Consider the following 14,623-nt stretch of genomic DNA (forward strand, 5'->3'; position numbering starts at 1 on the left):
GAGAGTTTGGTGTATTAACTTAAACGAGTTTGAAAACATTGAAATCCCACGTTGTTTAAGAGAAGATAAGCTGGTAAACAGCATGGAAGTTCATACATTCTCGGATGCATCGTAGAAAGCATACGCTACAACGGTTGATACTCGTTATGAGTATGCGAAGGGGATATATCAGTTCGTCTTGTGATTGCAAAAAGAAGATTGGCCCCCTTGAAAACTGTCATTATTCTACGTTTAGAACTCATGGGAGCAGTTATTGATCTTTGTTCTAAGTCGAAAAGTGTGTAAGGCTTTAAAAGTTTCTCTTGACCATGTCAAGTTCTGGATTGATAGCATGGCAGTTGGATATTGGATTCATGGCCAGAGTCGTAAGCACAAACTATTCGAGGCTCACCGAGAGGCAAAATACATGAAGAAATTAACTCAATATAATGGAAATACATCAATACAACAGAAAATCCAGCAGATCTTGGCACGCGCAAAATGATGTTTAGGGAGCTAACAGATAATTAGTTGTGGTGGAGTGGCCCAGAATTTCTGAAGAAATCGTCGGACCAATGGCTTGTTGTACCGTTTAATGAAACGAATGCTGATGCAGTCTATGAATTGAAGCCACAGAACAAACAAGATTCAGTTAGTTTAAATACAGTTTGTAATGATCAGCACGGGACGGAATGGCGTTTAAAACCATCTCGCAATGACGTTGTATCGCCAATCATTGTCAAAGAAATAGAATTCGGTTTACCGATGGTGCGCATTACAGCCTGGGTTCGTCGCTTTATTGCAAATTGTCAAGCTTTAAGTGTACAACGTGTCAAAGGTTCGTTGACGGCAAATGAATTAAAAAAATGTAGAGGAAACCATAATTCGAGAAGCTTAATTTGAGGCGTAGGGTGAAGAGATTGCAGCATTGAGGAAGGGTCAAGCGCTTCCGAAAAGCAATAAGATTTTGGTTTTAACCCCAATTTGGAAAGGTGGACTATGGCGCTCAAAAACACGACTTGAGTATTCCGAGGCTTTGAGTGACGAAGTGAAATATCCGATCATTTTGCCGAAGAAGCACGTAGTTACCAGATTGATAGTGAAATATAATCATGAAAGTGAAGGTTATCGCATGGGAATCAACTACACGTTGAATCATTTACGAGAGAAGTATCATATATTGCATGGAAGAGAGATGGTAAAAAATGTCATACGTGAATGTCATGAATGTAAGCGACGATTCACCGGAAAACCGAGTACATAGCAAATTGCCCCGCTTCCTTAGCTGAGACTTGACGTCACCATGAGACCGTTTCACAACAGCGCCTGTGGATTTTGCTCGTCCGTATTTTACTAAGCAAGGACGTGCGAGACAACGAATGAAGCGTTATTTGTGTTTGTTTGTTTGCCTGCAGACGCATTGTTGCCATTTAGAGATGGTTTATTCCATGGATACAGTTGGATTTTTGTAATCCATCATGTAAAAAATCAAGAAAATATCAGTATATATGAGTTCTTTTCAATCTCTAAGTGACAAACTATACTAGCCAGTATATCACTTGTGAGAAGCGACCTGCTCTTTTTTCTGGAAATTACGAAATCAAACAACTGAACACTTTAGGCGTTGGCATTATGAAATAAATGCCAATAATATATCGCCAATCGTGTTTGTTTTTAAAATGTTATAAAAGATGAGGGGGAAGGTCAAGAATACATTTTTCTCTAAAGCATTTTTTGCGTCATCTTGCCGTTCTAGGTAATAATCGAAAAAAGGTAATCCAAGTTCAACAGCTGATGTGTGTAAATTATTCAATAGAGTGTTTTTATCAGTTGCCATGTTGTGGGAAAATGTTAGTGAAAATAGTTCATGTTACTCTCACCTTCTGTTGAGCATCAGAACTTTGATGTACTCCCCACACATGGCCACTTGTGACATCACTTACAGACATTCCATAAACGACCTTAATTAGTTTTGAATTATTGTGAGAAACTATGGAAAGACTAGAGTTGTAGTTATTGAATGTTATGATGTTTGTTGTATTTAAACGAAAAATGAGCAAATGCTAGCGCGAAATGTTAGGTCGAAAATGCATCCTTTACCTTTGATATTTATCGGTTGAAATCTTTTGAAAACCACCGCTGTTTGGTCCCCTTAGGACTTTACATTTTATAATTATGTATGCATCACTTTATGCAGTTCGCATCATCAATGTTTATGCGAATTTATTGACCATTTATAACTGAAGATTGTTTTTTGAGAAGGCAGTTTACAATTACAAACAACGTCACATGAATGCAGGCTGCAGCAAGTATTTTCTTGCCCAGTCGTGCAAACCATTTGGCCAACTGTAGGAAATTTTGTGCAGCCATTGTGAATCTGTGGTGTAGCCAGCCCGCAAGTTTTAGTCCTGCTATGTAAATTTTAAATCATTAACATTATTCATTTCTTTAGAAATCTTTTGTTTTTACTCTGGTTTTTACAGTGAGTGAACATGAAAAAAATAACATAGGACCAAATTTTCTGGTTGGTTACGCCACTGTTGTCAATACGTTTAGAAAACACTGAAAAAAGTAAAGTCAGTTTTGACATTATCAATGTCATCAACTATCAAGGAAAAAAATATTAAAGTAAAGAGAAGGTTGAGTTTTGCCAGAAAGCCACTTTCAAAGTTTTTACGCAGAACTTTTTACACACAACGATTTGTCGGGCCGACCGATACTGACGCCATATTACGTGATTCTTGCTATATATCGAAAATTTGTCGTGTTTAGAGAAATCGCTGGTGTAATCATAGGCGGTGCGTGACAAACACATAAATCAAATAATATATTTACTATTTACATAAATTGTTTAAATATAAAAACTTAAACAGATTTCTGCGCCGCCTATGGTGTAATTTACGCAATTTCAAAAGCTGAAAAAGAAAACAAACAGGTCAATGAACAACAGCAAAGCGAAATTGAAACTTGTCATTGTAGCTACGATCGAGGCAATGTTTATTATTATTATTGCCTCAAAAAACTAAAAAAAAATAAAGGTCAGTGTGGGACTGTGGATGAAATGCAAATCGGCTTATTTCCGACACCATAGCAACTGAACATACTAAAAATCGGGAGCAAATCTATAGTTTGCCACAGATTTTTATCCGACTTTTCGAGCCTGACGACTTTCCAAAATCATATGGCGTCAGTCTCGTCGGCCAAATAAATTGTTGTGTGTAAACGTACCTTTAGTGACATGAAAAGCTTTATAGGTCATCGTATAGTTTCTTGTCTATATAAAATCACAAAATCACAAGCTTATTAGAGATCAATTATTTAAATGATTCACAATTTGAAATTATGCAGTGTTGACGAATTATGAAAAGGGGCTGAGCCTTCCTGACTTGATTAAGAATTCCAACAAGAGAGGCTTCGCCTCCTGAGCCCCCTCCAATACAACCCTGAGTTTTTCTTTTGTCTAACTTGACGCAGAGGTGAACGAATGCAATTTAGACTTGTGACAAACTTCTATTCAAAACATCTGTTTAAATAGTTCTGTTGAACATCTGTGTAAAATAACTCTCTTTGTACTGGTAAACACAACATATGCTTTAAATAATCTTCCCTTCCGCTACACCCTTCCATTACGATGTACATTTCCATATTTTATGTTAAGTGCTGTCATTAGTCATAGTTAAGCCTAATGTCTGACATCATAGACATTGGTAAATGACGTTAAATTAATAAAGTCAGTCTCGAATTGGAGCCTTTCTGTTGTTGTCTCCGTATGCTTCTGACTAAACAATTTCAACGCGCTTACATTTGCTTGTTTTGTTCCGTATTCTACAAACCACTGGCATAGATCACATGACATTCAAAAGCTAAAACACTGCTCTATTACAAAAAGGTGCCGATGCCAAACTGTAGAGATTATAATATAATCTCTATTTGCTAAACAGACTAACAGAGCATACAATTAACAAAAATTGTTTTCACAATATTGTATTTTCTTGTAACAGAGCAACCGAGGTTTTGATGCAATAATTATCAGATAGACTGCATTCCAGCTTTCTTGAAAGTTAAAACCACTAGCAATTTTTTGTGTTCACATTTTGAAAAAACAAAATATTCGAAATAAATAAGTTAAGTAATCATTTGACAATGGTTATGCTGCTTTTGTGCGCACTAGATATGTACAATCAGACAGAGGCGTAACTAGAACGTTAATTGTGGGGGGATGTGTATAGTCATATATTCAGTTGTGCCATACTGACTTCTTTTGAAATTCAATTCACTTTCGAAAGAAATCAGTAGGGGACAACCGAATATATGAATATGCACCTCCGCCCGAAAAAAAATAGCGAAAAAAAGTCGGAAAATGAAAGAATTGGTCTATAGGCCTTCGATAAAGCAGCCGCTACCAACTACAAGCCTACATTGAGCCGTAAATTTTCTTTTGTATCCATAGATCTGTCCAATTAACATGAGTAAATAAGTACTTTAATGTTTCCGGTCGGGTGAATGAGTAAATACTTTGAATATTGATTTCCAAGTTGGAAAGAGTATTTTAATTCATTGTACTTCACACCAATCATAAACCGACTGATACATACCAGTCGGTACATACCAGTGATTCCACAACCCTTAAAATTTTATTGAAACCCCAGGGGGGATGGTACGTTCCCAATAATATCAACTATCGAACTGTCCACAGTTATATAATTTGTATGTCGCAGCTAAGGTGTACGACAAGCAAACTTTGATCACGAAGGGAGTTTAAAACCACTTTTTTTCAAAAGAAAAAATGAAGTTTTACATCGCCTTGCTGCTGTGCGGTTTCTCAGGTAAAAATTTATGCTCTTCGATAAATTGTTACATTTTGAAACGTGTACGTCAACAAATAACGTCAATTAATTATTGCACAATAAAAATAGAGACTTAGAATTTCTGCACTTAAATAGACCTCACATTAGCTATGAGCTTTGTTGTTTAGTTTATGGAGTGTAGTATAAAAGAAAATAAATGCACAAAACTGTGCAGAATGAGAGACTTGATACAAAAATTGTCGAACAATGCGCAGTATGTGCTCATAAACACACCAAGCTGTATAATTGTCACTTATATAAAAAGAATTGGTGTTCCGTCGAATATAACGGCAAACTTCATTGTTTTTGTTTCTTTTCTCATTTACCTGCAAATTACAATCAACTTGAGAATGAAGCATTTCATCATTTATAGTTATTGTTGATCATATGTAAATGATAGTATCTTCATTATAGCCAGATACTAACAAAATCAAAGATATTCATTAAAATTTTGTACATATTCAAGATTGAGTTTCATTTAAATGTAGTTGCATGAGAATAATAGATCTCCAGTGAGGCTACCTTGGCTTTTTTTATTGAAGTTTAATTATACCATAATGAATAAATCAGTGTACCATCTTTCAACAAGAACACATCCAATTTTTCTGCTAATTCACATCATCCAAATTTGGCATATTCATGGAAAGATCATTGACAATCTCTTATCTAAACCACATTGTTTAAGTATAAAAACTTGTTTTAGTCATTAGCAATTTGGTTGACTGACAAAGCACTGCAGCTAAGGTACCCCATCGAAAAGTATTTTTGTCAGCAAAACTGTATGGAAAACATATTCAGTTTATGTTCACACAATCGACTCTTTTGTGTACTCAATGTTTTTTTTCAGGATTTTTATGATTATCTTATGAAATACTGGGATTGGTGTCTATTAAATTAGTGTGGACATATGTAATGAACTTATTTATGTGGATGGGGAGCTTTGGTGGTGGTGTGGTGTGGGTTGGGTTGGGGGTTAAGGTTAGATGGCTTATATTTAATAGGTCTCGAGGGTGCTCTTTTTTGTGTGAAGGCTTGCATCCCTGACCTTTTGTATGGATTCATTTAATAAAATTATCTTTTTTAGCTGCATTGAAAAAGGAGAATGAGAAAATGCAACTTGTTGCTGAGTTCAATGGAAGGAAAATAAGAGGTTCTATATTGTTTACACAAGAAGACATGGAAAATGTTACCATTTCTTTCAAAGACCTAACCATTTCTCCAGGTTCAAAGATTGCCATACATAAGTTTCCTATGAAGTATGTGGGCCTGCCAAATGAAAGCTGTAGCACAAACAACATCGGTGATATATTTTATCCTGAGAACTGTCCTGAAAATATATCTAGATGTTATTTTGATGATTTGTCTAAAAATCCTAAAGTCATGGTTTCAGGAAAAAACAGTATATTTGGCCGAAGCATAGCCATACATGACAAAAATGACAATATTTTGGCATGCTCAACAATAAAGTCAAAAAAATCTCATTCATTATTTTTGGTTGGTGTTTTCCAATCCACTTTAAATGGAATTGCTGGGACAATTGTTTTGGGTCAACCAGCAAGTAACCCTGCTGCAGACACAATGGTTGACATTAACTTGCAACTTGTTGATCCGAGAAGTGAACCTTTAACTGGACTGTCTTTTGGTGTTTACGTTAGTACTACCTCTAGTACAGTAGAAGGTTCCTGTAAAGGTCTAAAAAATATGTTCAACCCCTTTGGCAAAACATCATGTGATCAAAGAAGACATAGCACATGTGCCATAGGTGACTTGAGTGGAAAACTTGGCTACTTAGATGTGCCATTACCAGGAGGCAAGAACCAATACCAATTCTTTATTGATTCTAATCTACCACTTTCTGGAGAGAACTCGGTTATGGGTAACTCGCTTGTGATAATGCAGAATGGCCAACTACTGATTTGTGCCAAACTTCAACAATTCCAGGAAATGATCACAGAAGTAACTTTAGGAGAAGCTGGGATCGTAAGGTTCAATCAGGGATCATTTTATTCACCTCCAACGGTAAATGTGAGCTTGGGTAATGAGTATGATGACGATCTGTTTATGAACTTGCACCTACTCCTCCTGCATGTGACAAAAGTAAACTGGGAGATAAGATCATATCTTTTCTAATGAAGGTGAGTAAATTTATACAAGTTTTATCATATAATCAAGAAAGCTTAAGTTGACTAGAGTTTATTAGGAATAAAGCTAATTAGATCACTCCAAATGAAGACACTGTAGGATAGAATGGACTCATGTTTCAATATCAGTTAACCTCAAATGAAGACACTAGGCTAGCAGTGGTGTAGGAAGGAAGTGAAAGTTGGAGGGCTCAATATTCTTTGGGGCAATTTTCATTGAAAACGACACTTATTTAGTAAAACAAGAGCACTTTTCATGTAGAAAAACGGCACTTTTTATATAAAATTTAAAAGTTTTGGGTACAAGCCCCCGTTCTTCCTGTTCCTATGCCACTGTAGACTAGAGTACGTAAGATATAAAGTTTTGACATCAGATCACTCCTGATGAATATAGGAGACTAGGGTGTACATAAGGAATTGAATTTTAAAATCAGATAACTCAAAAAAAACGTCAGGCATGAGTAAGGACAAGGATAGATTTATATCGCTGAAAAACTAAACCATAAAATAACTTAGTTCCAAAATCAAATATCCTTTAATTTTATTGGTACAAATGATATCTGTTTGGTTTAGAGTCAGAACCAGTAGACGAACTCACTTTATATGGACGACATAGCATGCTTTTCCGAGGTTTGGTGATCAGTGAAAATGTTTTATCAAAGAAAATGATTTGTAAACAATTGTTACCAAAGAATCCGAAGTATCTTTTGAAAGCCAAAACAATTTTCAACGAGACATCGATAAACGGCATTGTGGGATCTGTTAATTTCGTAAGTGTTTTAAACAATAACGACGTAGCTAATGCCTATTGTATAAATATTGTATAAATGGCTTTGTTAAAAGTTATGGCGTAATAGATTTTATTTAAAAAATAATTATGAAACATTTTGGGGCGCGAAGCACGAGCATATGTTTTTTATATTGATTTAATTTTTTAACAAATTGTTAATCAATTCTCCCCGGCGGCTCGTGGTCACTTTTTTAGTTTTTATCACAATGACGTCATACCCGTGTATCTATAACTGTTGAATGTTATCTATTTAAGAAATAGGTAACATTTAACCGTTGTCTATACAGTTGTCTATACTCGCCCCGGCGGCTCGTGGTCACTTTTTTAGTTTTTATCACAATTGACGTCATACCCCTGTATCTATAATTGTATAGACAACGGTTAAATGTTATCTATTTGTTTTATATAATAAAATCAAAAATATTGCCAAATTAAACGGTCAAACAGTTTGTTTTCTTTGTCCCTTGGAACATTGGAACATTGAAAAGTCTTGAGTTTGCAAATATCACGCTTACGTGATCTATAGAATTGAAGAAATGCTATTGGCTAACTTAATCACGTGATAAAATGTGATTGTCCAGCAACATAAACAAGCAATGGCTGATCAATATTGTTGAATGTTTGTTATCAAAGACGGAAGTACAAAGTAATGTTTGAAAACCGGGTGTTTTTTCTTTTCTTTTTGCACAAATACGTTAACTGCCTCAACTAGGTCTTTGTGAATATCTTTATTTTCCCATTCAGGGTGGTGTTGCGATAAATTTTCAAATATATCCACCATTTCTTTGTTTTTATAAACATGAATCTTGCTGTGACGTCATGTCTGTGCGTATGATCATAGCGCTCGACCAATGAAATTGCTCAAATTCTGGTTATTATATAATTGTTAAATAGACGTTAGCGAACCGGTTTAAATGCGTTAACTGCCTCAACTAGGTTTTGATTCTTGCCCAGCCAGGAATAAATTCAGGTAAATATTCAAATGATTCATCCTCCATTTGTTTGTTATTCAAAAAAAAGAGTTTTTCTGTGACGTCATTGCGTACGTCCCTCCTCTTAAAGAGGGCTCTCGACCAAAAGAATATCTTGAAGTCTTAGCGTTACTATATTTAACAATTAGATTATTCGAGATTTCTATGAGGTGATACAGTAGTTCATGATGACGAAGCTCTAACTGATCAACTATCGCACTATGGAAGTCAAGAGCGAGTAATTTAATTGTTTTAGTAAAGTCATGCTACTATTCATAAAGAAAAAAGTTGTGTTGGTCGCCACTTGCTATATCTAATATATATTGAAAAATAGATAGCCAGTAACGTAATCAATCAAATTAAAGCATTTGCCATCGAATACGCATACTAGTATGATTCTACTAATATAAACGTAATATTTTTCCTCCTTGCAAATTATTTGCCACGACTGTCTTCATCGTTCATGTGCAGTCTTGTAAAAATGTAACTACTGCTGGCTTTCGTTGTTTTTTATAAAGGCATTTCAAGCCAATTTATACCATTTCAACTGATATCTGTCGACTAATACAAGTAAATTTTCTCTCTTTACAAGTACAACCAAACAGAACACACGAGAGCACTGGCGGCAATATTTATCTTTTTTAAAAGTTGTCTTCACAATTCTCATAAAGCCGAACAGTTCACGAAACCAATATCGGCGATTGCGTAGCCACGTCATTCATAAGTAAAAAGAAAAAAAGATATTTAGCCAATGAAAAGTTCTTGTAAGTGATATCGTAGGTTGCTAAAAAAGTATTATTTGGTTACCGATTTTGAGAGTACCATCACACACTGTAAGATACCATTTTATAATGATGAAAGTGTACCAATTTAGGTTACCGGAAAAGTACTTCTCCAGTGTACCGGGAAGGTACTGCCTAGTTAGCCGTGGAGATGTTGCTAGGTGAAAAGACCATGAACTTATTTGTTTATATTTCTTTCAGGAACAAGCCCTTATGAATGAAGTGAAAGCTTTTGCTTACTCAGCGTCAATTGTGATGTCACTTAGCTACAATAATGATACCAAAATTGTAAGTTTTACATTTTTATCATTGTAATTATACGGGATGTGAGCCTTGAATCCTTGAGGATTCTTAATTCACCTTATGTCATATTCTGTGTTGCGAAGATATTCGCTACAGTTTACCTTAGCTTATATTCTTTGTCTGCATTGTTAGACAAAACATCATAATTGGCATATCCATATAGCTGCCGTTGGAAATGATAGCAACATGAAGATTGGCAAGAAATGTATGAGCTGCCTTGGTCATTACAATCCATACAACGTCTATTTCCCGGTATGTCCATCACAAGTTGACAATTAGATGATAATAATAATATTATTAATGATAATTAGAATAATTAGATAATGCACGAACCTCAATGGTCATTTTAATATGTACATTTAAATACCGGAAGTCCGAAATGTTCATCTCAAACGAACAATTAGATAATGGTATTACATGGTGAGAACGACATGTTCATTCGCCCAAAAATACTAAAGCTGCTGTTTTACAAGAAAAGCTACTCGAGTTTCGCGTATCGATCACGACTCTGCAATTACAAACATAGCTGAATGCAAGCATAGCTAATCAGATGGCAGAACTTGTAATGTAACACGCATAACTAACGATTTATTTTACAGGAGAACGATTATGCAACCACATGTAACCCTGGCAATCATTTCCGCTGTGAACTAGGTGATGTTTCGAGTAAACTTGGAACATACGATGTTGGTGGTGGATTGAAACATTTTACTGAAACGGAAAACTATTTTGCAAGTTGGCATAATAGTAAGTCGTATGTGTTATACTTATGCATTTAATACAGTGAAAGTCTGGAGGGTTGAGATCCATAATAACGGCATGAGTTACTGTATGATGAAGGAAAAATGCTTTATACTCTCACTCAAGTGTGGTGGAATTTCTAAAAGGTTCATTCGTATCTTTTTTCATTCTCGAGATATTCACATTTGTGTAGTGTCCAACTCACACAACCGTGACGTCATATTGCAATAAGAATAGTGGAATTATAAGACATATTCGCTGTTATGAAACTTTGACTGGTCCCTACGTTGTGAAAAGTTAAGGGTGGAAAATTCTACGTAAAAGTGTAAAAGCAGCGAGAAACGGAAGGATATTTGAAATTTTGGGCTCGTGCAATATATCGCCATTGGTTTCGTGTATTAGACATTAAAAAATTTTAATATCTGAAATTACGTAAGCAGTTGAGCATGAATTCTTTTATAAAGTGTGCTGTCATTTTAAAGTTCTGTTAAATGCAGAGGCCGTGCAAGCTCGATAATGGGGGAAGGGGGGGATATTCATATATGCATGTTCTACCTTGGTAGCTTCTATTGTGGTTATGAATTAACAAATTCCGCAGCCCCTGAAATGTAAATGTATTTTAGCTTGCAGAAATTTCGTATCATAATCATGGGAATTAAAAGTAATTGTTGAAATGAAGCTGAAGTCAAGTTTTGCCTCACAACAATTATATTTCTTAATTCTTAGTCATTGGTAGAGCGCTTGTGGTTCATGCGCCCAATAAGGGGGCTCCCCGTCAGGCTTGTAGTGACGTCATGCCTGGAAGTGGTTTTACGGTGGAGTCCTTGTTGGTGAAGAATTCAAAGGCAGCAAGGTAGATATTTTTTTCATTTATTTAAAAGTTCGTTTAATCTATGCTGTAAATGCCGTTTATATCGATGGGTGATGTTGAAAGTAAAGCAAGTTTCGCCAGCGCGTGAATGCTAAGAGCAAAACAATAAAAAGCTAACAATCTGTAATAGCAAACAAGATGTCGTAAACATCTTGTAAACGATTTATTATACTATATATGTACCGGGGGAGAAGTTTGACGTTAGAAGCACATTTTTCTATATGAACAGTAGCTAAATAATAATATATACTATCATAAATACAATGTACGAAATGCGGCGTCATATTATTCGCGTCGATTGCATTTGTTATGTATTGGTAGTTTTGTTATTCTGTCCGTATTATGAAAACGCAATGCAAACATCAAATTCGTTGTTCTGTTATGTTTTAGGAATACCGAGAGCTTTCAAAATGTGGTTGCGGCTGTTTTGAAGATCGATACTTGGAGAGTTGCTGATGTGAAATATGAGCCGACAGAAGGAGACAGCAGTTGCTTAACATATCATTTTGTCTTGATTGGTAAGTGTAAAAGCATGTTAGAAGATTTTCTCTGTGTCGTTGTTGTAGAGTTTTGCAAACTCGAAATGACTACTCGAACGCTTGCAAGTCTCTACTTCGCTGAGACTTGGCTGATGAAGCTTTTTTACTCGTTCTCGTGTTTTCCGCGTTTTATTGTGTTTTATTGTGAATATTTTTCTTCCTGTGTAAAGCCTCTCCGTTAACAGTTTACAAATTTGTATTGTTTTTTAACGCATCGTAAACCGTTTTGACTTTACCAAAATAATTCATATGTTTGTTTTGGGAAAAAACTACCGAACCCTCAAAATTTTGTTAAGTTATCGCAGAAGAGGGACGAAATCAGGAAAAATGCTTAAAAAGTTGTCTTAGATATAAAGAAATGCTTTCGTGGTCACACGTATGTGACAAGTGTCGCTCCTAATTTGAACGCTTGAAATATTTTATTTTATGTGTTAGATGATACAGAATCTGATTTGCATCAAGCTTTTGGTAATGTGGTGAACGACAATCGCAATGGACTAAAAGAGTTTGCTAGTAGTTGTGGTGAGCTTAACTGTTGTGTTATTTGGTTTGGTAGTAAGTTTAAAATTTACGAAGCCCAATATTTTATACGTTCAGATAACAACAAAGTATAGTGATTTGTTACGACTACTTGTATTTTCGTAAGCGCCCGGAAATTGATATACGCCATTGATGTTCCCTATTTATAGTAAAGGGTGTTATAGTATTCTCAAGTAAAGCTCATGAAATATGGTGTTTTTTCAAGCTATATTATTTTCAGAAGCCTGATTTCTTATGATTTCTACTTTTATCTGCGAAACCTTACCTACTGTGTGTAATACTTATTTTTCTTTGGATACGTATTAAAATATACAATCTTATTAATGATAAAGACGTTCGACGACTTTTCAGAGATTTATTTTCTGTTTTTCAGCCAAGAAACCTCGTTGGAAAATCAGCAAAGGAAATGCTGCAGAAATTATTGGTGTTGTCTTTGGAATTTTAATTTTGCTCGTTTTCATCTTGTGTATGTTCCTTTGGCTAAGGAAGCGCCGCCAGGAAAACGAGGCTTCGTAAGTGGAAGTTGCTTCATCCATTCCATAGCTTATGAGGAGTGCCTCTTGATGACATAAATTTATATTTAGGACGAAGCTCTTCGACAATACTGTGACTAACAAAACTGCAGTTAATGTTGACAAGTAAATTGTAAGTTTTAACATTTCCGCTTTTTCTACTGAGATTCATATGAGAACACGTTGTTTAATAGTACCATCTGAAGAAAACTCTGTTATTTAACAGCTTATTCACGTTCAAACTTGCACTCACTGAGTGGTGCTTTGAAATCACCGCATAACTGCTTGGAGACGTTACTTTCACTCCGTTACTTTCAGAATAAGATTTCTGATTTTTTCTTTGCAACAGTGCTGCTTGTTTAACGTCACAAGTAAAAATAACAACAAAAGATAGTCGACCGTAAGCAGTTAAACCCCCTGCTCTGTTAGTTATAATGTCAAATTGCTGTGGAATTTGCTAAAAGCTGTTACTAAAATATGCAATAGCAATGTATGACTACCGTGAAAATTTCTCTAACAAATTATCCGATAACATTGTTCCGTTTTGTCACTTACATCTTATTCTGTTATTCTGTAATCATCTATACAGACATAAGTACGATTTGATGTTCATTTTAAAGAAAGTAATTTTTCGTATCGCTTGACGTTTCCAGTTCTGATGCTTTCATGATTGACAATTCACACTTTTTTTATGCTAGCAACAAGAACCGTCCAGTAGATACCAAGTAGCAATACAAACTGATGACGTCACTATATTATTAACAATTATTTAATATTTAACTTTGGACAATAAGCCAGGAATCCACCATTAAGTAAAATATATTACCGCAGCTCTAACGGCTTTCATTAAGATGCTCTCAGTTATGATTTTTTAAAGCAAAACATCTTATCAATGATGTTGCGAGGTTTCTTTGAAATTTTGTTTTGTATCAAGTGACCTGTTGTAATGTATTTTGACGTTGCTGCGTGTCAGCCACTTAATGTGGATTACATGAAGTATCATATCAATCTTGCATAAAATTATATAGTTGTGCCATATAACAAGATGATTCTTATTTTAAAACTGGGAATCTAATTTTGTATATTATCATTTTATCACATAATATATACGTTTTCTTTTTTGTAAATATCACGAATTAGTGTTTTCAATATTGTTGTATAATCAATGACACAGTTTACATATTGAACCAACCAGTGTCTATTGAAGTTGTCACTCCCGGTGTCACAGAAAATCTTGCCCTTTAACCCCCTCCCCCTCTCCCGGAAATATGAGGTGCGTACTGGATATTTGCACTTACTTGTTTATAGGCACCGGCACTAACAAAAAGACCGCCATTGGTAGGTCCTTTTTTCCACTCTGCTTCTTGCTCTAAACCATTTAAATGTATGTGCAGCTGGTATTCTTGGTCGATGGAATTGTGAATGCGCTTATTGTTCATCGCTTGATTCGTGGCAAGTGTGTATATTAAAGTGAGCAATACTGTGGTGTTGCATGCAAGTGTCTGTTAAAGTAGAGAATATAAAGTAGGCAAGTAATTTTAGAAACAGTGATGAACTCACAGTGTCTTGATTAGACGACTCAGTTATTCGATTCCTCGTAACCGCGT

The 14,623-nt window shown here is 35.3% G+C and overlaps 2 protein-coding genes across 2 annotated transcripts; both read left to right on the plus strand.

Annotated features, from left to right (window-relative positions):
• The first annotated feature begins 4,576 nt into the window (after positions 1-4,576).
• LOC124449260 lies at positions 4,577-6,956 on the plus strand. The gene is made up of 2 exons (XM_047000199.1): positions 4,577-4,805; positions 5,911-6,956. Exons 1-2 carry the CDS (start codon positions 4,766-4,768, stop codon positions 6,954-6,956), a joined length of 1,086 nt encoding a protein of 361 aa, XP_046856155.1. The 5' UTR covers positions 4,577-4,765.
• On the plus strand, positions 6,955-14,203 carry LOC124448929. The gene is made up of 11 exons (XM_046999879.1): positions 6,955-6,961; positions 7,541-7,737; positions 9,712-9,798; positions 9,946-10,065; positions 10,413-10,560; positions 11,281-11,407; positions 11,816-11,943; positions 12,400-12,486; positions 12,878-13,016; positions 13,089-13,149; positions 13,715-14,203. The coding sequence occupies exons 2-10, from the start codon at positions 7,585-7,587 to the stop codon at positions 13,144-13,146; spliced, it is 1,047 nt and encodes a 348-aa protein (XP_046855835.1). The 5' UTR covers positions 6,955-6,961; positions 7,541-7,584; the 3' UTR covers positions 13,147-13,149; positions 13,715-14,203.
• The last annotated feature ends 420 nt before the right edge of the window (positions 14,204-14,623 follow it).

This window comes from Xenia sp. Carnegie-2017, unplaced genomic scaffold (assembly GCF_021976095.1).
Source record: "Xenia sp. Carnegie-2017 unplaced genomic scaffold, XeniaSp_v1 HiC_scaffold_23, whole genome shotgun sequence".
Taxonomy (NCBI): domain Eukaryota; kingdom Metazoa; phylum Cnidaria; class Anthozoa; order Malacalcyonacea; family Xeniidae; genus Xenia; species Xenia sp. Carnegie-2017.